The following is a 22,035-nucleotide window of genomic DNA, read 5'->3' on the forward strand; positions in this document are numbered from 1 at the left end:
AATTCCAACTGCTACCAAGATTATTCTTTCACAGAAAAATGATAACACAGACAATTTCATTATTTTGAGTTATTTTCCCAGAAATGGTAAAGGAGCTGTGCATGTATTCTTATCTAATTCCCACAGCTGAAAATTTTGCTTGCTAAGGAAGCAGAGCTGTTTGGTGGTTAGGAACATGGCCTGAGGATACAGAGTGCCTGGTTCAAATCCTGATGCTGCCATGTATGAGCTGTTTAGTCTAGGGCAAGTTCCTTTCCCTCTCTGGTCTCCGCTTCCTCATATTTAAAGTGGAAATAATAAAAAAAGTAACCATGTTCCTGAGAGAATCACATGAATTAATATATGGAAACTGTTTGCCACTTAGGAACAAGTACCTGAAAAACAATAAGCTTTTAATAAATCTCAATTGCTATTATTATCATGGTTTGGTACTAGGAGTATCGTGTTGACCAAAGGAAGCAGGTCATCAGCCAATACCTGTGCTAGGAAGAACCTAACGCTCTTCTAAGTTAGATTACTGCAACCTTTCTAAGGATTTTTGTTATGGTTGGTAAACACTCAGTGTATCCATGAAGCTCATGGAAGAAGTGGTTAAGTATAACTTACAAATCAGAAAAATACTTTTAACTCAATGATTCACAGCACTTTGAGTACATACGTGAAGTAGAAATGGGAGCCAGGGTACAAAATGTGATCCTTCTACCAGACTCAGTGATAAATGCTAAAAGGTTTGTTACATTCTTTCATTCATTCAACAAACATGTACTGAGCATCGCCCTCTCCATTTCATGAGAATGTGGACATGGTTTGCAAAGGAGAAAATAAGGGGACACAGACCTGTGACAATTTCACTACATGGAAAAGTTGCTAAATAGTATGTTTCACCAGAAAATCCAAGATGTTAATTATTCATTCAGAGTGCAGGAACTTTTTGACTGTATGTTAATGTCACTTTGACTCCCGTGTTAACAGTTAACCAGGATTTTGAAAATAAATACACATGAGAAGTTTAGCAAAACATATCTGGAAGGCAAATCTGTAACCCTCCATAAATACTGTACGTATAATGTTGAGTGCAGAGGAATTCTGGCTGAGCTGCTCCTTTTAGATTACCTACATAATGCTTCCTTCACACGCATTATAAATTAGGAGTGAAACATAGGGATTTTATCAAGTAACAAGCATGATAACTATCTAATCAAATTAGAATACCAATAAAAAATGTCTCTTAAGAATATAAAGTTTCTGAAACACATCATCTCCTATACAAATTTCATTACCTTCAGAAATACTGGGAACAAGGTTTGAGTTGAAGAATACATTTAGAAAAGTTGGCATTTTGAGTTATAATGATATGCTTTTAAGCTATAAAATTCATATGATATGTTTGCTTTTATGTAAAGGAATTTAGAGCTCTGACACATATATATATACACACACACATTTTTTTTGGCCGCGTGACACGTGGAATCTTAGTTCCGTGACCACAGATCAAACCCGTGCCCCCTGCAGTGGAAGTACAGTCTTAACCACTGGACCACCTAGGAAGTCGCTGACAGACATTTTTTACAAAGAATTATTTTGAAACAAAATACCTTAAACTGTTTTCTAAAACTTTCCTAAGAAAATTTAGTGAGATTCTCTTCTAATGAAGTTAAAATTTTGATTTTTAAAAAACCTATTAAACCTGAATCTATTTGGAGACCTATCTGACAAAATTCAATAAACCCATAAACCACTTTAAACTTGTCCTGATTGCCATGGGGCATGCTGGGACCGCAAGAAAACTATAGAGGATGTCTAGCACTATTTTAATGTACTGACCAGAAACAGAGGGATTTACAGGCATAGGACACAACGTTTTTCAATAGCAAACTGCATCCACTCAATTTGTATGATAATGCTAAGTAAACAGTAGGATCTATTAGATGGTCCTGCAACACAGGACTTAACTTTCTGGATCAAAAGGATCAATTCTAGGCAAGGAAGAGTGATATCGTACTCCAGGAAGGAAAAAAGTGAATAAAACCCATACATAAAGGGGCAGAAGCATGAAATAGAGAATTTAGAAGGAAAAAATTAGAGAAGACCGAAACAGACGATACTTCAGACATTCAGATATCTGGATCAAAACTCAAAACTGGCAACGAGAATTCATAAAGCAGTAACTGGGGGCACTTCACCTCGCCACTATCCGCTGGACATTTCATTCTGCAAAACAAGTGTATGTCATACGTTCTTCACTTGCCTTTCTGATTGCAGTCACTCCTCAGAAGACAGAGGAAGCAAAAAGAAACTTTCAGGATGGATTTAACACTAAGTTTTGAGTGAGATAGAAAAGAGAAATCTCATAAGAAAGTGATCCTGGCATTTTATAATTTTAACCAGCAAAGAACGAAACACTAGGTATAACTTAATGTGTACCTTTCAGTAAGTTATAAGAGAAAGAAGAGGAAACATTTTCCTTCCTTAGCCACAAACTCAAAAGACTGAAAACATTATTGAGTGTTTAATTTATGACAGTATCATTCTAGATACTTCCACATGGTTATCTTATTTAAATTGGTAAAACCATTCCCTTAGAACAGAACAGAACAGCTTCAGACAGCCCAGAAGGGATGATGAGTACAGAGATATTCTGAGAATCAAGCATGAGTGACCACGATGAGGACAAAAGGAAGGGCAACAGCAAACCAATGTGGATGCACTGCAAATTCTCTAAGATGCTCAAAAGAGGAGATATATATGATGTAAGGAAGGGGTTGGAAAGATAAGCAGGAAAACAATTAACCTAAGGGTTAAAATAAAGTGGGGCTCAAAAAATACAAAGATGTGGGCTTCCCTGGCGGCGCAGTGGTTGAGAGTCCGCCTGCCGATGCAGGGGATGCGGGTTCGTGCCCCGGTCCGGGAAGATCCCACATGCCACGGAGCGGCTGGGTCCGTGAGCCATGGCCGCTGAGCCTGCGCGTCCGGAGCCTGTGCTCCACAACGGGAGAGGCCACAACAGTGAGAGGCCCGCGTAACGCAAAAAAAAAAAAAAAAAAAAAAAGATGTAAAATGATTTTTTAACATACAGCCAAACACAAAGCAAGGAGAACAAGGAACAGAAAGTACATGATTTACAGCAGAAACTGTAATAATAATAATAGAGAGAAAAGGCAGAACTACTCATCAGCCGTTTGCTTCAGACTTAACCACCAAAGAGAAGTGATTTTTAAATATGAAAGTTACCTTGCCAAGAGAAATGAACATTAAGACCCCGATGAAATGCTATAGTACACCCACCTGGTTGACAAAAATTAATAAAACATAATATATCAAATATTGGAGAAGATGTAGATCATCAGAATCTCTCTTAAACATTGCAGGGAGGAACGTGATTTAATGCAATGACTTTGGAAAACAGTTTGGCGTCTTCTCCTCAAGTTGAATATTCATATACCCTATGACCCTTGACTTTTGGACATGAATAAGAATAGGCATTTCAAACCCTTTTTTCACGTCAGCAAAAACACAGATTCAACGCAAAAGGCTACCAACAAAAAAGTAAATGGATAAGCTATGGTGTAGTTGCACAATGGAATGTAATAGTCAAATCAAATGATCTCCAGCACACACAAGAGTAGAAATGAATCTTAGAAAACAATAGTAAGTAAAACAAGTAAGTACCAAAAGATTACATATAGCATACTGCCCTTTTAAAAGTTAAAACAACTAAAATCTCAAAAATATGTAATTATATACGTAACACACATGTATATATGTAATATATGTATTAATAAATTCATATAACTAATGTATACTATATAAAAGGAAAGCAAGGTTATCCTGAACATGGGCTACAGGAGGATGATTTCCTTGTGTGGGGAGGCAGCGTATGGGTTAATGGAGAGGACCGTATGATTACAGGTAGGCTTATTATCAAGGTCTTAGCTTTTCTTGTGAGTGGTGAGTTTATGGGCAGTTACTATATTATTAGAAACTACTAAGTAACTACTTTGAATAAAAGTAGTCCATAATGTAATGGACCAATGATGAGAGTGTATCATGAATCCAGAGCTCTGATTAACCCAATTCTGGGCTCCTATGGAAAATGAAAACTGAAAACAAAAACCAACTAATATGTAAATGTTGCCTTCATAAAGTCCTGCAAATGGAAAAGGAAGGCATAAGTCTCTTGAACAGAGTTCAAGTGTCAAGATTCAGGGCAAAAATAATCATATGTGAATGTAAAATGACCACTGGTAAACTCTGAGAAACCATGAAGACCAAGAGAAAGTTTCAGACTCCTGGGATGCCGACTGTCAAAGTGAAGAAAGGCAGCCTCCAAAAACTACTTACTAAAAAGTTTGGTATCAATCATCAAAACTAGCAACTTAGATAAACACAGGGAAAGCACACTTACGGGTTTGTGGTTAACATAAATGGAAAGAAATATTTAACACTGGATGAGAGAAATGAACTTTAGAAGTATTTTGGCCTTGGGACTTCCCTGGTGGCACAGTGGTTAAGAATCTGCCTGCTAGTTCAGGGGACATGGGTTTGATCCCTGGTCCAGGAAGATCTCACATTCCGTGGAGCAGCTAAGCCCGTGTGCCACAACTACTGAGCCTGCGCACTAGAGCCCGCGGGCCACAACAACCGAGCCCGCGTGCCACAACTACCGAAGTCCACATGCCTAGAGCCCGAGCTCCACAAGAGAAGCCACCGCAGTGAGAAGCCCATGCACTGCAACGAAGAGTAGCCCCCGCTCACCAAAACTAGAGAGGAAGCCTGTGCGCGGCAACGAAGACCCAACAAAGCCAAAAATAAATAAATAAATAAATTTATTAAAGAAAATTTTTTTGGCCTTGGATAATGGTATAACTCTAATTAGAGAAACGATGACTTATACTTAACTAAAGAGTATATCAACTGCCAAAATACAGGTATGTGAGGTAAATCTCAGAAGAAATTCATAAATGACATGGAATTTAGGTGAACATGCAAGCTCTTGACAAAAACGTAATCTGGCTGCCAAAAACCCAGCGAATTCTTACAATTTATTGTAAATATATAGAATTCCAAGGCAGAATAAGCGAGGATAAAGTCCCAGTGTGCACTACACAGGTGAACTCACAGCCAGCGCACTGTGTTCAAGTAATTTCTGGGGGGCACATATTGCTAGATGATTGAGAGAAGAATGAACTGAGTAATGGAAGCTTAGCATTCCTGGGACACATTAAACAATAAAAGGAACAAGATTATTTAATTATGAAGGGAGAACCTTGAGAAAAAGCATCATCAAATATTTGATCACTTATCACAAGAGATTAAACTTCAGGATACAACCCGGACAAATGCAGAGGCTGCTTCTGCTGCAGTCGCAAGGAAGAACCTGAACCATCAGGAATCTCCTGCTCTCAAAACAGGAGCTTCTCCCTTTTTAGCCCACTTGCTCACTGCTTCTTCAACTGCGGGGACAACAGTCCATGGACTCCTTTACAATCTCCTTACTTATCAGCTCCTTCTTTCCTCATTTCCTTATTTACCCTAGTTAGAATCCAAGATCCAATGCCTCAGCCACTCTCAGAGCGATACACAAAACCCCTGTGATCCCCTGTGCTTCGACAACAGTCTGGCAAAAATCCTTATCCTTGACAAATCTAACTTCCTGCCTTCTCTGAATCTGCACTTGGTTCTGGGAACTGCTAGAGAAAAGCCACACAACCAGAAGACTGGTACTGTCCAAATTCATAAAAAACGACATCGATCAGGCTTTCCACACTGCCTGGGAATTCTATTTTAGTTTCCAGTCAATACTCAGTCCTAATTTCCACAGAAGGAAATATCCTTCCTCTTTAATCTTTTAACCTAGTGTTTTTTAATATCTATTTTATTGAAGTATAGCTGATTTACAATGTTGTGTTAGTTTATGGTGTACAGCAAAGTGATTCAGGTATATATACATATAATAGTTTGCATCTTCTAATCCCAACCTCCAAATCCATCCCCTCCCACCCCCTTGGCAACCACGAGTCTGTTGTCCATGTTTGTTTTCTAGATAAGTTCTTTGTGTCATATTTTAGATTCCACATATAAGCAATACCATACGGTATTTCTCTCTTTCTGACTTACTTCACTTAGTACGATAATTTCTAGGTCCATCCATGTTGCTACAAATGGCCTGATTTCATTCTTTTTCATGGCCGAGTAGTTTTCCATTGCATATATATAGAATTCATATTCTTTAACCATTTATCTGTCGACAGATATTTAGGTTGTTTTCATGTTTTTTAAACTGTGGATTTCAACCCATTAACTGGACGTGAAATCTATTTAGTGAATCATGATCTCAAACAACTTTTATTTAAATAGAATAGAAAATATCAGACAGCACTGCTCACAGTACAAGTATAATTTCATGATGATTTTCTTTCAAGGTATCTGTTTTTATGTTTCTATAAATAGACTTGGTAAATGCATTTCTGACTGTGGGTTACAGTTTAAAAGACAGCTGGAAAGCCACGACTTTTCTCTTATGCTCTGTAAGCTGTCCTGCTGCCCTGCTCCCACCTACTCAAAGCCTCACTCCACAGATTATTCCCTTGTCTACTCTTTTGGGTCCTTCCCACCAGAACAGAAGCATGTTCAAATCTATTTTAAAAAAGTTAAAAAAAGGCAAATAGGCAAAAATAATCCCCCTTCAACCTCACAATTCTCTCTATATATTTATCACCCTCTACCTTTCTCCTCCTTCTCAGCCTTCTCAGTAAAGAGATGTCTATGCCACATCTACTCACACATGAGACTCTACTTATTTCCCCACAATACACACTTGGACCACAGTGCGCCATCTCACATCTCTGCAACTGTCCTCACCATGGTCACATGATGTCCATGTAATAAATCCCGGAGAATTTTCAATCCTTACCTTGAATAAGGTTCAATCCCTCAGCAGAGTAAGATTTTGTTGACCACACACTCCAACAGTTACTATATATCTCACACTTAAGATTCTCTCCTATTTTTTTTGGGGGGGGGGGCAGGGAAGCTCCTTTTTTTCTAACCATCTCTTAAGCATCCATGTCTTTAGAGGCTTGGTCCTAGCCACCTGTTCTTCTCATGCTTCCTTCTCTGCCTGGGAAAGATCATCTACTACTGTGGCTTCAATTACCTTCTAATGCTGACAATTCCCAAAACTGTAATTTGATTTTATTTTTAAAATAAATTTATTTATTTTATTTATTTTATTTTTGGCTGCGTTGGGTCTTTGCTGCTGCGTGCAGGCTTTCTCTAGTTGCGGCGAGCAGGGGCTACTCTTCGTTGTGGTGCGCAGGCTTCTCATTGTGGTGGCTTCTCTTTCTGTGGAGCTCGGGCTCTAGGCAAGCGGGCTTCAGTAGTTGTGGCACGTGGGCTCAGCAGTTGTGGCTCGCAGGGCTAGAGCGCAGGCTCAGTAGTTGTGGCACATGGGCTTAGATGCTCCGTGGCATGTGGGATCTTCCTGGACCAGGGATCAAACCCATGTCCCCTGCACTGGCAGGCAGATTCTTAGCCACTGTGCCACCAGGGAAATCCCCCCAAATCTGTAATTTTAAGCCTTCTGTGAGATGTGGAATGTCAGACATGACTATCTTATTGCATGTTAGACATCTCCACTTAGCTGTCTCACAGGTATTTTTAACTAACATGTCCAAAATTTAATCTGCCATCTTTCCTCTTCACTCTAGGCCTGCAATGAGTCTGGTGATCCCCACCTTAGAATATGGTTCTGCCATCTACTCAGCTGCCCAAGTCAGAAGCCTCAGCGAAACCTGACTCCTCTTCCCCTCATTCATTCTCAGGTTATGAGATTAAACAAAATAAGCACGCAGTAAATACTAGCTATTACTATTTTTTCATGGTCAATTCATCATTCAACAGTTAGGGACTTCCTTGAACCTCAGACTAATGCTACATAAACTACTCCCACTGCTCTTATTTTTTTATTTTTTATTTTTTGCAGTACGCGGGCCTCTCACTGTTGTGGCCTCTCCCGTTGCGGAGCACAGGCTCCGGACGCGCAGGCTCATTGGCCATGGCTCACGGGCCCAGCCGCTCCGTGGCACGTGGGATCTACCCGGACCGGGGCACGAACCCCTGTCCCCTGCATCAGCAGGCGGACTCTCAACCACTGTGCCACCAGGGAAGCCCTCCCACTACTCTTAATTGTTTCTCTACCATTAAACTTGTCAGAGTTTTTTTGTAATCATTTGTTCAAATTTTGTCTCCTCCATCAGATGATAAACTCCAAGAAGGCAGGGTGTGTGTGTTACTTTCTGGTTCACCACATTATCTCCAATACCTTCATGTCGAGTGAATATTTGTTGAATGAATGAATTTTTGGAAAATTAGTGAGCTCTCCATAAATAAAATGTTAAAGGAAGAAACAATGATTACCTGTCAAAAACGTTAGACGAGATATTCAGGCAACAAGTGGAAAGTTGAGATTAATGCCCTGTAGGGTTCTAAAATTTAACGATATTTTATTTTAATCTAGAAACACACAGATTCTTATATTTTGCCATTAAAATCAAGACATTTATTTACCTTTGCCATAATATCTGCATAAGCCATATATAAAAAATCTTCCTCCAGTTTGCTATGAAAAACAAGAAAAAAAATCAGTTTTTAAGTAGAAGGTTAGTTACATGCAAAATCACCATCACTGTATAAAATAACTTTTATCTTTCAACAAGTATGTCTTTTTAAAAAGAAACAAACACAAAACTCAGGCAAAGCGATTATTCAGAAATATTGTAGAATCAGAGAGCAAAGATCTTAGACTTCCTAAACAGTGGCCCCATCCTACCTTACGGAAGAGACCTTCAAGTCTCACAAAATAAATGATCTATTGATCTACACACAAATGTAATAACATTAGTATTCTCTTAAAACTACAAAAGTTGAACCAAGCAAATTTACATGATGTCAGGGCTTTTGACAGCAGACGTGATATCTGACATTTGTTGGAAAGACTCCCCCAGTTATTATGCTACTAACGTAGTTTAAAAATATGACGGTCATAATGATTCTTAAAAATTAAGATAGGTTAAAATCTGTTTACTATCCTCTTTTGAAAAATTATGGAAACCACTAATTCATTGAAGAAAGGCTTCCATCAAAAAATACCTGACGTTTTGCAAAGTTATTTTAGCAGTTTTAAACTTATAGCCATCAGAAAAATCCACTTATGAGAAATACCTCATTACCTGACAATGCCAGACAGGGAGCTGCTCTATGCTTAGGGATGAGATGAGTTTGTTAGTTAGGAAATAATAAGAGAAAGAGAGAGAAATCGTGAGAGAAGGATGGATCACATTAGCTAAGAGGGAGAAATGTACATTATTACGACATGCATAGAGGTCAGATGAACTCTTTAAGACTCATGTGGATATGGATTGATAATTAAATTCTCTGCAGAGGATGAGGGAGGCCTGGGGCAAAGTAGGCTTTCTCCCCCATGGCAGGGAAGCAGGTAAAGGTTTTAAAACCTCCGCCATGGCTCATCTACAGAATCAGCCTGTGCGGTGCCCCTGTAATGAGCAGATACTGAGCACATTTTGATTACTGGGCTTATGAGTGCATTTCTTATTTAATTCCATAGAGGTTTGCCCTTTGTGGTTTCCGTGAATTCATATGACCAAGACTGTAGGAACCAAGAAAAATGGAGAATGCCCACAAAATAGATCTCAAAGAAACCTTCCACTGAAAGGATGGCGCACCCACCTCCTCAAGTTTCCTAAGACTTACTGCTGAATGGAGACAGAATCTACCCAGGAAATTTGGGGTCACCAGTGGTCTCCAAACATTTTTGGTACTGAAATTTGCTTTGGGCTCTTTTATTTTCTAAAGCTTGTTTGTGATCAACAGGAAGATTCAGAATCAAGTCAGCCAGCTAATTACAATGTTGTTAAGAAAAATGAGAGCTAGGTAAATATTTGGTAGGTAACTATTAAAGCCTGAAGTTGTGTGAGCGTTGGTTCGTAGTGTATGCCAGACTGGTCCTATCTTTGAACACTTCTCTCTCCTCCCAAGAACAAGATGAAACTGAAACAGGAACATGTGACGGACAGAACACTCAGACACGGGTTTCTATCTGTTCTTCCTACGTCTCGTGCGAATCCTCCCAACCATACCATTTCTCCGTTAAAGCCGTTCGACTGAACAGAAGTATCAGCTGATGGAGAGGATCAACCCGCTTAGTTCCTTCATCTTCTTCCGGAGGTTCTGCTCCAGGTTTCTATACAAAAGTCAAATTTATAAAATTTCACATTTAGGTGAAATGTTCACCCAGACCCAGGAACAACAAATAAAAAGAAAGCCTTTCTCTTCCTATTGTGGTGCGTGAGTGTGTCTGTGTTATATACATTGTACCTGCACGTTTATGCACGTGTGTGTGTTATATTACCGACGCAAAAGTATGCAGCTTTAAAAAAAAAAAAAAAAGCTATTTAATAATGGGACCAAAAAACACTATGGGCAAAGATGACTTACATCATTTAAAAATTCTGAATGCCATTCTTATAAGCAGATTCATAACTAACTGAAAAGTGTATCTGCTACATGGATTTCAGCTTTAGGGAGGGCTCAATTTACAAAGAATTGCAATAAAATGCTACATCACTCCAAGTATAAAAATGTTCATGTAGCAAGGCAAACTGATTATCAAATGAAGCATTTTTGTTGCCTACATAGACAGAGAAAGGCAAAGAATGCTGAATGAGTTAATGTCTGAATCACTTACACATTATTTTTTCTCATTTTCAGTTACTTTTAAAACTTAAAAAAGTAATTTCATTCTATTGGATAGAAGATGTACCATGAGGAAAATTATGAAGCATTTTTACTGACTGTAGAATTAATCAATCCCATTTGTTGAATGATTTAATGAATTTTATATCTCTATAAGAATTACCCATTCAGACTGAGATTCTCTCTACCTAAATATGTTCTTTCTTGGATTTAAGGCTTAATGTTGCAGGTACTGTGTAAATTTCTACAAGGTTGAATATTCTAATATTCTACAGGTTTTGATTTTAAAAAGAAATGAAATTCATTTAAAATATAAGGGGGTAATCAGGGTTAAGGTTTTATGAACTGGATTAGTTTATCCTTTACGTTCCCTGATAATCTGTGAGTTAAACAGAACAGAACTTTTAGACAAGAGGTCTTTAACTTGGGAATCATAACGCCTCTGACTAGTCTGCAGAATTCTGCAGGACTATACGCTTATAAATTTTCCTAAGACGGCTCTTGGTCAGACTTTTAAATAGGTCCACAGCTCATAAAAAATTAAGACAATGGCTCCCCTGAGTGAAGCACTCTCAGTAACACAAGCCTCCTTATCAGCATGGTTGGACTGAAACATTCTACTTGCCGTTTATACTATATTTACCATGACTTCCTGCTCATCCCGTACCCAATCTATCATTCTCTGCCCTGTGTATGTTTAACAACCAGCTACTTTTCATTGGCTTTTGTCAACCTTCGATCTAGCTTTGGTGAAGAATTCTTTATGGTTCAGCTTATATAGTAATATCCTGGTTCTGAGGTGTCTGAAGGTGCTTTGAGGAAGAATTTAAAAGAATAATAGAGTCGAAGTTTAGTTAAATTCTGAATTGCTGGATGCGGATGAGATCTCTTTGAAATAAGAAGAGTGAATTTTTCCCTAAACACTGCATGCAATAACAATCGAGAAGAAAGTTTCCTAAGGCCCACACACTGCAATGATGTTTTCTCTTCAATGTTATAAGATAAATGGCTCACACCAATGTTATCCCACCAAGCCCAGACTTTCTTTCATCTTCTAACCCCATTAAAAATGTACCGCTAAATCTTCTATCAGTTTATCTTCAAAGTAATGTTCTTCTGTCTCAATCCAAGATTTTTCATATCCCTGAAGAAAGAGATTGACAGCCCGATGCCTAAAAGGTAAGCACAATTTCAAACAGTTATTTTTAATTAAAGTGAAAAGGTATTCAGTAGCACTTTATCTCTGGATTATCTGTGCACTCAAAGAATAAAATAAAAATGAAATGCCCACTCTCAACTGGAGAGCAAGATATCACGGAGGACAGAGAAAGGTTTCTCAGATCACACACCGACATGGATTTAGTTATTTCTAGGTTTTGTAACATTGGTCAAGTTATCCGACTTTGTCGACTTTCACTTCTCTCATTTATAAAACTAGGATAACCCCATCTACGTGTCAGTTTTGTGAGACTCAAACTGAGATAAAGAATGTAAAGCACATTGGATAGATGCTCATTACATGGTAGCTCTTATGACATGAAGTGGCTCTGGATAAACGATGTTATGGAATTATCCAGGGCTCCTGTTAGCATCAGATACAGACCCTGAGGACCACAAAACTAAATGTATTAAGGGAACCTTATGGGAGTGTATATCCAAAGATTAAATCCTAGAATACTGATGATAAGTGGTTGCCTACGACTTAAAGAAGACCAGTGAAGACTAAAACCCTAAGTAAAACTCATCGTGAAATTGATGAGATTTATGGCTAAGGTTCCACTCTAAGAAAATCATGCCAATGAGGGAACATCATAAGAGAATACCAGACGTGTTAAAATGAGCCGGCGCCATTGAAGGATGGAACGCTGAGCTTAACAGTATCAAAGGCGGGCTAAGGAATCATGAGACATAAAGGTAGACAGGTTTATGAAGGGCCTTGAAATCCAGGGAGAAGAACCGTCAACACAGATGGAACGGCCAGAACTCGCCATAAATCCTTGCACGAGAGCGGCTCAACCTTACTGGTACATCAGAAGCCCCTGTGGAGCCTTTAAACGGTACACACGCTAAGCCCTCGGATATTCTGATCCAACAGGTTGGGCCTTGGCTATTTCTCAAGCAAATCTGAGTGTATTTCCTAAAAGCACCAGGTCTGAGAATATTCCCACTGGAATAAGGGGTACAATTTTGAATACGTTATATCCGAGACAGTGGAACGGCAGACTCCGTGACATCGTAGAAACTACCTCGGAATCTGCTGTCATCAACATGATGTGAGTCAATAAAGGGAGTTGAAGAGGTGACCTTGAAGGGAAGGATGGTGATGTGAAACGGTTCAAAGGAAAAGTTGAACACCGTATGCTAACACATATACATAGAATCTAAAAAAACGGTACTGATGAACCTAGTGTCAGGGCAGGAATAAAGACGCAGACGTAGAGAATGGACTTGAGGACATGGGGAGGGGGAAGGGTAAGCTGGGAAGAAGTGAGAGAGTGGCACTGACATATACACGCTACCAAATGTAAAACAGATAGCTAGTGGGAAGCAGCCACGTAGCACATGGAGATCAGCTCGGTGCTTTGTGTCCACCTAGAGGGGTGGGACAGGGAGGGTGGGAGGGAGATGCAAGAGGGAGAGGATGTGGGGATATATGTATACACATAGCTGATTCACTTTGTTGCACAGCAGAAACTAATACAACATTGTAAAGCAATTATAATCCAAAAGAGTTGTAAAAAAAAAAGAAAAGAAAAGAAAAGAAAAACTTGATGAAACTTGGAAAATGTCTGTATAGGAGGAACCAGAAAAGAAATAAGAATATGAATTCAAGGTCAATGTTCTATTTGACTAAACTGTGACACCATAATTGAGCCAGCGAATTCAGAAGCAGCACGTGGTTTGAGAAGGAACTCAAATACATTTTATACTTAGTGAGTGACGAGATGGCAAGGAATTCACCGGCCTTCGTGAAATCGAAAAGTTCTGTTTGTTTTGCTTTGTTAGAGGCACGGGGCAGGGAGGAGTTATGTTTTTGTCTTGTTTTTTTTTTTTCACTCCCCAACTTACGTTATTCATTCATTCAAACACTTACTGAAAGTCAGTGCTCTAGGTGCTGAAGATATGAAATTGAACATAGCTCTAAAGGATCTCAAAGTCTGAATCAGAGAGACAAACAGCCCCAATACTATAGGAAAGTGCCCACAACTAGAGGTATTTAAAAGTTTCCTAGAAACAAACAGGAGGAAGCATTTTCAACTTGGAAGAAGTAGAAGGGCGTGGCTTGGTCAGAGATGGTCCAAAAAAGGGATGCAGTTGAGCTGAGCCTTGTTTAACAGACACGGGGAAGATGCCACTTGTATAAAGCTCAGAGTGGGAAACAGCACAGTTTCTTGGGAGAATCACAAGAAGGCTGAAATGGTACCCTGGGCTAGACTTCAATGCCACGGGTTACTTTTCTTTTAACAAGTATATCTCCTGTATCTCTAGGAGAAGGTTGATGGGTCTGTCAAACGTGTTTACGTGATTCCCATAAGTTAGTTCCATATCAGTTCTTTTCCCCAAAGGCTAAATCATCACAAAAATAATAAACAACAATTAACACTGCTTGTGTTATGTTCAGTTCTAAGCACTGTGTATACTTTGACCCATTAAATAACCTGAACAAGTCTATGAGGCAAATTTTACGGTACAAAGTCAGGTAAGAACCTTGACCAAGGTCATGCATCCATAAGCTGAGAGGTCAGGATTCAAATCAAGGCAGTCTGACCCCCAAGACTGAGTTCCTAATTACTCTATCCTGCCTCACATGTGTGAGCAGATCCTCCTGAGTATTTAAAAGTAATAGAAAACAAACTTATGGTTACCAAAGGGTAAAGGGTGGGGAGGGATAAATTAGGAGTGTGGGATTAACATACACACACTACTATATATAAAATAAACAACAAAGACTTACTGTATAGCACAGGGAACTAACTATATTCAATATTTTGTAATAACCTATAAAAGAATCTGAAAAAGAATAGATTTTTATAAATGTATAACCGAATCACTTGAAACACCTGAAACTAACACAACTATACTTCAATAAAAAATAAAAGTCATTTAATAACGACATTACAGACCAATGAGAATACCCGACAAAGGAAAACAAAGTCAAGAATTACACAGAAGAGCCAGTAAATCTTGTCCATCCTTCTCTTTGGACTATTGTTCTCGTGCTAAGGTAGATGCCTCCTATCACTTGCTAGGGGAAGAATAACTTGAATCCATTATAAACGTTAAAGAAATTCTGACCTTGGCAGATTATACAAAGGAGCCATCCGGAAGCAGGCAACCACTGCCCGTTTCCTCTGCTTAGAGAGCAGTTTGTGCCACACGGCCTTCTTCGATCTCTGAGGATGCTCGACCTGAGGTAGAATGACACAAAGACATATGTATTTAACCCCCCAAAGGCCCTCAAAAATACAGCTGCATCTTTTAGCTAAAAACTTTTAGAATTTCAATCCCAAAAGTACCTCCCAATTATTATGGGAAAACCCATGTCCTCAAAGTTACCCAATGCTAAATTTGAAATAGTTTCAAATGTTACATATTTTCCTTAGTAAAAATACAATATTTTCCCAACACTGTGTACTTTAGAAACTATGTCATCTTTAAAAATCAAAGAAATATAAAACTATTCTATATAAAACAATTTTGTATCCTTTTCAGAATTCGGTTATGGTGCCAAAACATAGTTTTTGCCTATGCAAAACAATGAACCTATTCTTATTTATTTATCCATTTCCACTAATTTTATCATAAGAGCTACAACAGTAAACATAAACAGAGGCAGTTAAAGAAAATTCTAATGAAAAGTCCACTGTTCCTTAAAGAAAATTCTAACGAAAAGTCCACTGTTCCTTAATATAACAGGATGGAGAGATGACAAGTCTTTTTGAACACATTAGTAGGAGTGAGTAAAAGAATTTCATTTTGCAAAAATGTTAAAATATATAATTACTTTGTTAGAGAGGGACAAATGAGAATTCAGAAGTTGCAGTAAATGAGGCAAGCAAGCTATGTGTTTAGCTAATGGTGTTTGGAATTTCAAGAAGAAAAAGAGATTAATTATAAGTATTAGAGAGAAAAAAATCCCAGCATAGAATTCTTAATTAGTAATTTCTAGGCAATTGAACACTGTACTTCCCGGACTGTAATATCTCCGGCGCATACATGTAGATTTCTGGAAGAAATAAAAACGTTACATTAGCTAAAAAAGCAAAACTAAACTTATTATCCTTTGCAGTAAAGGGTCAACGTATGAATGTAATAATGCCTGAAGAAAACATTGAGAATGTTTGGATTACAGTGGTTTGGAAATTTTAACAAAACAATTTGTATAATTTGAAAGCACTTATTTCTGTGATCTTCTTCCTTCTATAGGATCAATAAACACTTTTTGATAATTATCCAGTTCAATTTTCTTCTTGGTTCTATTAAGCAAAACAAAACATTGTTGAGACACTGCAGGTGAAAACAATCAAGGGTAGTATTATTCACCTAGAATATGGCATTCTGATCGACATGGGTGATAGTCAACAAACATAATTAACAAGGAAAGACCTTAAATAGTGAATTTTCCTATAAATCAAGTAAATAGATGTTGTTAAGATCTGTGATCCAAGGGTGAACATCAAGATGTGTCTTGTGACTGCTTGAACACCTGGGTTTGCTGCTGTGTTAGCCTGTCTGGAGTTTGAGTATTAGAAAATTCCAAGGAGACAGCTTACTGTCCTAAGAAAAATGACCAGATGTACAGTACAAAATGTTCAGTTGCAAAGGTCGCTGACCCTTGAGCCAGATGAAGTCTTTCCTCTGCACCCACTGTTTTTGCACCGAGTGTGGCAAATGAAAATATTCTTTGCAAACTATTCTATGACTCACAAATTAACATTAGAATAGAGGTATTAAAGCCATGAATTCTGCACACAGATATCTTGCACTCTTTTCTATCTTTTGATAACTGATGAGTTCTTTTTACTCATATTCTTAACATTTTGAAGAATAGTTGGCCATGAAAATCTGACCCTCTTACCTTTTCCTAGATAATTCCTACTTCTTTAAGGTTTACACAGGGATCACCCTCATCATGGCTAGAGTAAGTCTGGGTTCCTCTTATTCTCTCTTCAGTACATTTTGTATCCTGGCACATCTGAATCACTACATATTTATCTATGTGGCCATATACGCCACTAGAGCACAAGCCACTTGAGTAGAGGGACAGAGTTCAGTCCCCAGCAGAGTACAATGCTGCCATACAGTAGTGCATGCAATAAATGTTCACGGGATAAACAGCTGCTCAGTAAAATGAATCTCACCACTTTACAAATAACATCATTCATTATGATCACATGTATTTATGAGTACATAACATATGACTCTAATAAAACAGGGTTCAATAAACTTCATTTAATGTATCTAAAAGTCATTCAAGCAAATCCAGATATGTGCATGAAACTCAGGAAGAATTAAAAACTCATGGTAGAGTAATGCTGTCAGAAATGGTCCTCTAGGAGCCATTGAATTATCACTGAGTAATCTTCCTAAATATGTATATACTTCTGGAAACACAACTCCATGATTTTATATATCACTTAACATTTCATTACCTCAAATCTTGTCATCTGCTGATGGATGATCATTTATATTTGTTTACTATTTCATGAAAATATTTAGGGAACCATTAAGTTGCCTAAATAATATTTTATTATATTATATTATTAATATTATGGTGTTACATAATGTAAACACATATCGATAGCCATATGGTGTAAGAGGATCCTAGCTTAATCTCATCAGGTGTAGTGATAAATTGCATGGCACTGGAGAAGTTATTAGCACTTGGGGGGCATCTGAGTAAGAGGATGCTATATTAGATATACCCTTCGGTTATTTAACTGGCCAGGGCGGTGATAGGAGGTCATCGGATAATATAAAATAGGAATCAAAGAAACACATTTATTATTGCTATGCTAGGAAGTTCTGCAAAACATTCAGATGACAACATCCTGAGGTGACATGGGGCATTTCATTATTTTATGTTCAGTGTAAAATAACCGCCCCTCCGTGTCAGGCAGGTATCGTCATGGAGACCCGGTGACAGAGCACACTCTTGGGTTTACACTGAGCACCCTCAGTCTGGTGTTATTTTGCTGAGTGGACCTCGTGAGAAACAGAGACTGTCTCTGTGTTGCAGATATTTTTACCTAAGCCAGAAGATCCCTTATACAAAACTACGATCCACCGATGGATGACGTTTCAGATATTACTGGTTTGGGAATTCTTGAGCAAAGGTAATAAATAAGAAAATCAAATACACAGTAAGCTCTGTAGCTTAAAATAGAATACAACTGAAAAATGATATAAAAACATTATTTTCACATGGCTCTAATACCAATGCACTGCTCTTCTCTAAATGTAACATATTGCTGAACTTGAGAAAAATTAGCTCAAAAATATTCAAAGGAAAGGTGAAATAAGTGACCTTAAATTCAAAATTCAAATATTAGACCAGGGAAAGATAGTATCTCAAATATGTTTTGACGAGCGTCAATGGAAAAATAATACAGTTATAAAACATTTGAAATCAGGCATAACTCCTCAAATTTTTGTTAGAATGGCTTAAAATTAATTACATAATTTTAGTTATCTGTTTAATTTTAGAAATATTTTGAAAAAGACTATAAAACAGAGGCCTTGATCTCCCCAAATACATTATTTATCCGTGATTACAAAAATTACAAGTTTGGAAATGCTGCTGATTAGATACTAAGGACTCCCAAGTCATAGATTCTTTGTAATGAACATGCTGGATATATATGTTTTCTGGCCCACAGTTAACAAGTTAACACACATCCTTTAAAAAAATATTTTTTATGGTTAAGGCAAATGTGATTGAATCAACACAAAATCTAACCTGTTCAAGATGAAAAAGCACATTTGCTATATCCAAGACCCTTTCCACTGTCTTCTCAGGATCTGAAGTGTCTTCTGTCCTGTTGGGTAGATCTTTGTAAAGAGCCATCTGCCATCTAATGGCAGGATCCTCCACCTGCAGAAAAAAAGAAAAACGTTCAAAAAATGCAGTGTAAAGAGGGGAAGACACACTTCTGAAGAGTCAATCTATAGCTATTTACTGAGCATAGCACAGGGTGAAAACATGACGCAGAGATCAAGACAGAGAAGTAAGTACCTTGTACTCATGAAATTTATCGTCTGGTGAGGAAGGAAGACATCAAACAAACATTTACAGTTGCGACAAGGGCTATTAGAAAGAAATATAAGGTACCTGGAGATTTAACCTAATCTGTCGGTGGTTGGGAAGATTTCCCTAAACAAGTGAAGTTTCAACTAGGATTTAAGGATGAGCTGGAGATGGTCAGGGAAAGCAATCTTTTATCTTTCTCTTTTCCTTTCACAGTCAAACACTGAGAGATTCACATATTTACTTTAGAGACCATGATATAGGATCACATTTATCTATAAATACAAGGATGCTACAACAGAGCTCAGTCTCACTGAAACAAAGATATCAATTAATATAAAGCAACGAAGGCCTACAAAATCACATTCTTGCAATAAACCAATCCACAGACTCTATTTTTTAATACTGTTAAACTTCCCGAGTGAAAGATACAACGGAATTCTGAATGTTTTTAAGAAATATTATTTTAAACCATAGAAACTGACAAAGACAAGCATCTTTCCAGGGATACAGCACTTCAAAGAAATAATTTAGATTAACTATGTCATTAAAAGCGGGCGCAGCAATACTCGTATGTTTCTCCACCCATTAAATATTTCCTTTAAAAATGGGAGATGGAGGGCAATGAAGCAGAAGTAAACGAACAACATCTAAAACTTCACAACTCCTAGCCTGAGAAAGTGTAGTTTGAAATGTTAAAACTAACTTTCATCTTACAGGCAAACAGAGATAGAGCTCTGTGCACTGAACGACTTGTCAACACCATTTGTCTTTTGATAAAACAAAATGTTTTCCTCCATATACTTTTTTCATCTGAGGACTCTGGTACCTCTAGATATTATTCCTTCCAATAAACAATCACTCCCTCTTGTCCTCAGGATTACCAGTCTTACAATTTCAAGACAATGTAGTCAAGAAAGAGCTGGGAACAAAAGAACTCATTGCTTGCAAGTCTGTATATACATGAGGGCCTTGGGGCCTATTTTTATATACATGGGGGCCTTGGGGCCTAGTTTTACGCCTAGCTTAAAAAATATAGAATGAAATGTCACAAAGAATAAGTATTCATTATGTCTTTATTTTCAGGTTTCATTCGTTTGGAGGTGAAATATTGGTTATAAATATGCATCCTTTTCAGCTTTTTTGTTCCTCCTAACTCCTCAATACACAGCATACATTGTCCAAAGTATCCCTACAAGTAACCTCTAGAATATAATGGAAGAATTTCCTCCTGCTTATCCAACACATAACTTTTTTTTTTTTTTTTTCAATACGCGGGCCTGTCACCGTTGCGGCTTCTCCCGTTCAGGCTCCGGACGCGCAGGCTCAGCGGCCATGGCTCACGGGCCCAGCCGCTCCGCGGCATGTGGGATCTTCCCGGACCGGGGCACGAACCTGCGTCCCCTGAATCGGCAGGCGGACTCTCAACCACTGCGCCACCAGGGAAGCCCCAAGACATAACTTTTATTTGACTGTTTCCTGGGAGTGGTATAAACCCCTTCTTAAGAGGTAGTGAATACTTTCTGTCTCTATGTGGGACCATGGTTCTCAAAGTGTGGTCTCGAATTCCCTGGGGCTTCCGAGATCTTTTCAGGGGCACGTGATTGCCTCAAGTGCCCATGCATGTAGTATAAAATTGAGGTTCAGCTGAAGCCTTTATGAACATTTTGAATAATGTTAAAAATCTTTTTGCTATCTGCAAAGAGATCGTGCTCTTATAGGAATTAATCTCCTACTCTGTTCAAGTTAAAATTAAATGGATAATTGAGTACACAACAAAGTACACATGAAATTTGCTCTAAATAATACTTGTGCATTGTGAGTACTGTAAAAGCATGTCACACCTTTATCATATTATATTCCGAAGTGTTAAAAGAAAATGAATATGGTTTGGATCTTTGGAAAGAAACACTTTAATACCCAGTAAGGGATACATTATACTACAGCCACCAGTTTTTGACATTTGGACATTTTCACAATTAAAAAAAAAATCCTCAGAAGGGACATCTGAATAGAAGCAAAGAGTTGACTCAAAATAATAAATTGCTAGACTTATATTACATAACAGGTCCTGTAAATAAATGAAGAGTTTATCCACTACTATGAAAGCATTTCTAAATAATGGTAAATGCTTGGACTACAAAAGCTACTTTGAGCAAATTTTTTACCCACCATTAGAAAGTATGTGTTATCTTGGTTTCCATTCATGTTTCTCTTCTAAATGTACACTGGCTTTGCTATTACATTAATTCTTGCTATCTCGTATGTACTGACTCAAATACACTTATTTAATTTCTGAGCACTAGGTGTAAAATATCAAATTTTCATAGACACCTGTCTCCATGTCCCAAAGGTCCTCAAACTCAGCTATATGAAGGAAATTCCCAACCTCTATTTCAACTGGCGACATCTTTTTTCAAAGTTTGACAATCTCCGATGATCTACTTTAAAAATACATCATTTGTTATCTTGAGAGTCATTAATACAAAAGGATCTGCAAGCAGGATAATGACTGATTAAGATGATATATTTTCACTACCTTACTTGTTAAAGTAACATTATTTGTAGTACTCTTCTAAAGAGAGATTAACTAGTTTATAGGTGCTAAGTGTGCTTTCTAATAATATTGGGCTTACCTTGCCTTGCAAGTGAATATTACTGCGGATTATATCTCGAACTTCATCCTCAGTGTCTTTCTGTCAAGAAATAAATGTTACCTAAATGAAGTCTTATAATGCAGCGACTGTCACAAGTCATTAGAAATAAACCTCTTGAAATAGTATACATTTGAATAAACATCTTTATAGGATTTAATACATGCAACAAATGTATTAAATCGCTCAGATAATTAATATCTGGGGCTTATCGCTCAGATAATTTTTTGATATTGCTGTGACTTGAAACAAGACAACCACCTAATTTAACTCCAGTGAAAGTGCCCTAGACTCAAGACAACTGAATTTCCAGTTCACAAGAAGTAGGGCAGAAGCATGTTCCCTTGGGTTCAAACAGAA

At 37.8% G+C, this 22,035-nt stretch overlaps 1 protein-coding gene across 2 annotated transcripts in view; it reads right to left on the bottom strand.

The window, feature by feature from the left end:
• The window catches only part of RYR2 (ryanodine receptor 2), a gene marked incomplete at both ends in the record, with an annotated part of 711,173 nt that overhangs the window by 84,974 nt on the left and 604,164 nt on the right, over positions 1-22,035 (bottom strand). Inside the window, 6 exons of one of the 2 annotated variants that reach the window (XM_082854592.1) lie at positions 8,569-8,620; positions 10,158-10,261; positions 11,849-11,945; positions 15,070-15,256; positions 18,724-18,868; positions 21,658-21,717. In XM_082854592.1, coding sequence (XP_082710718.1) covers positions 8,569-8,620; positions 10,158-10,261; positions 11,849-11,945; positions 15,070-15,256; positions 18,724-18,868; positions 21,658-21,717 — 645 coding nt within the window. Of the gene's footprint in view, positions 1-8,568; positions 8,621-10,157; positions 10,262-11,848; positions 11,946-15,069; positions 15,257-18,697; positions 18,869-21,657; positions 21,718-22,035 lie in introns of both variants that reach the window. The other variant, XM_082854593.1, reaches the window with a different exon arrangement.

The sequence above is a fragment of the Leucopleurus acutus genome, assembly GCF_964270905.1.
Source record: "Leucopleurus acutus genome assembly, chromosome: 14".
NCBI lineage: Eukaryota > Metazoa > Chordata > Mammalia > Artiodactyla > Delphinidae > Leucopleurus > Leucopleurus acutus.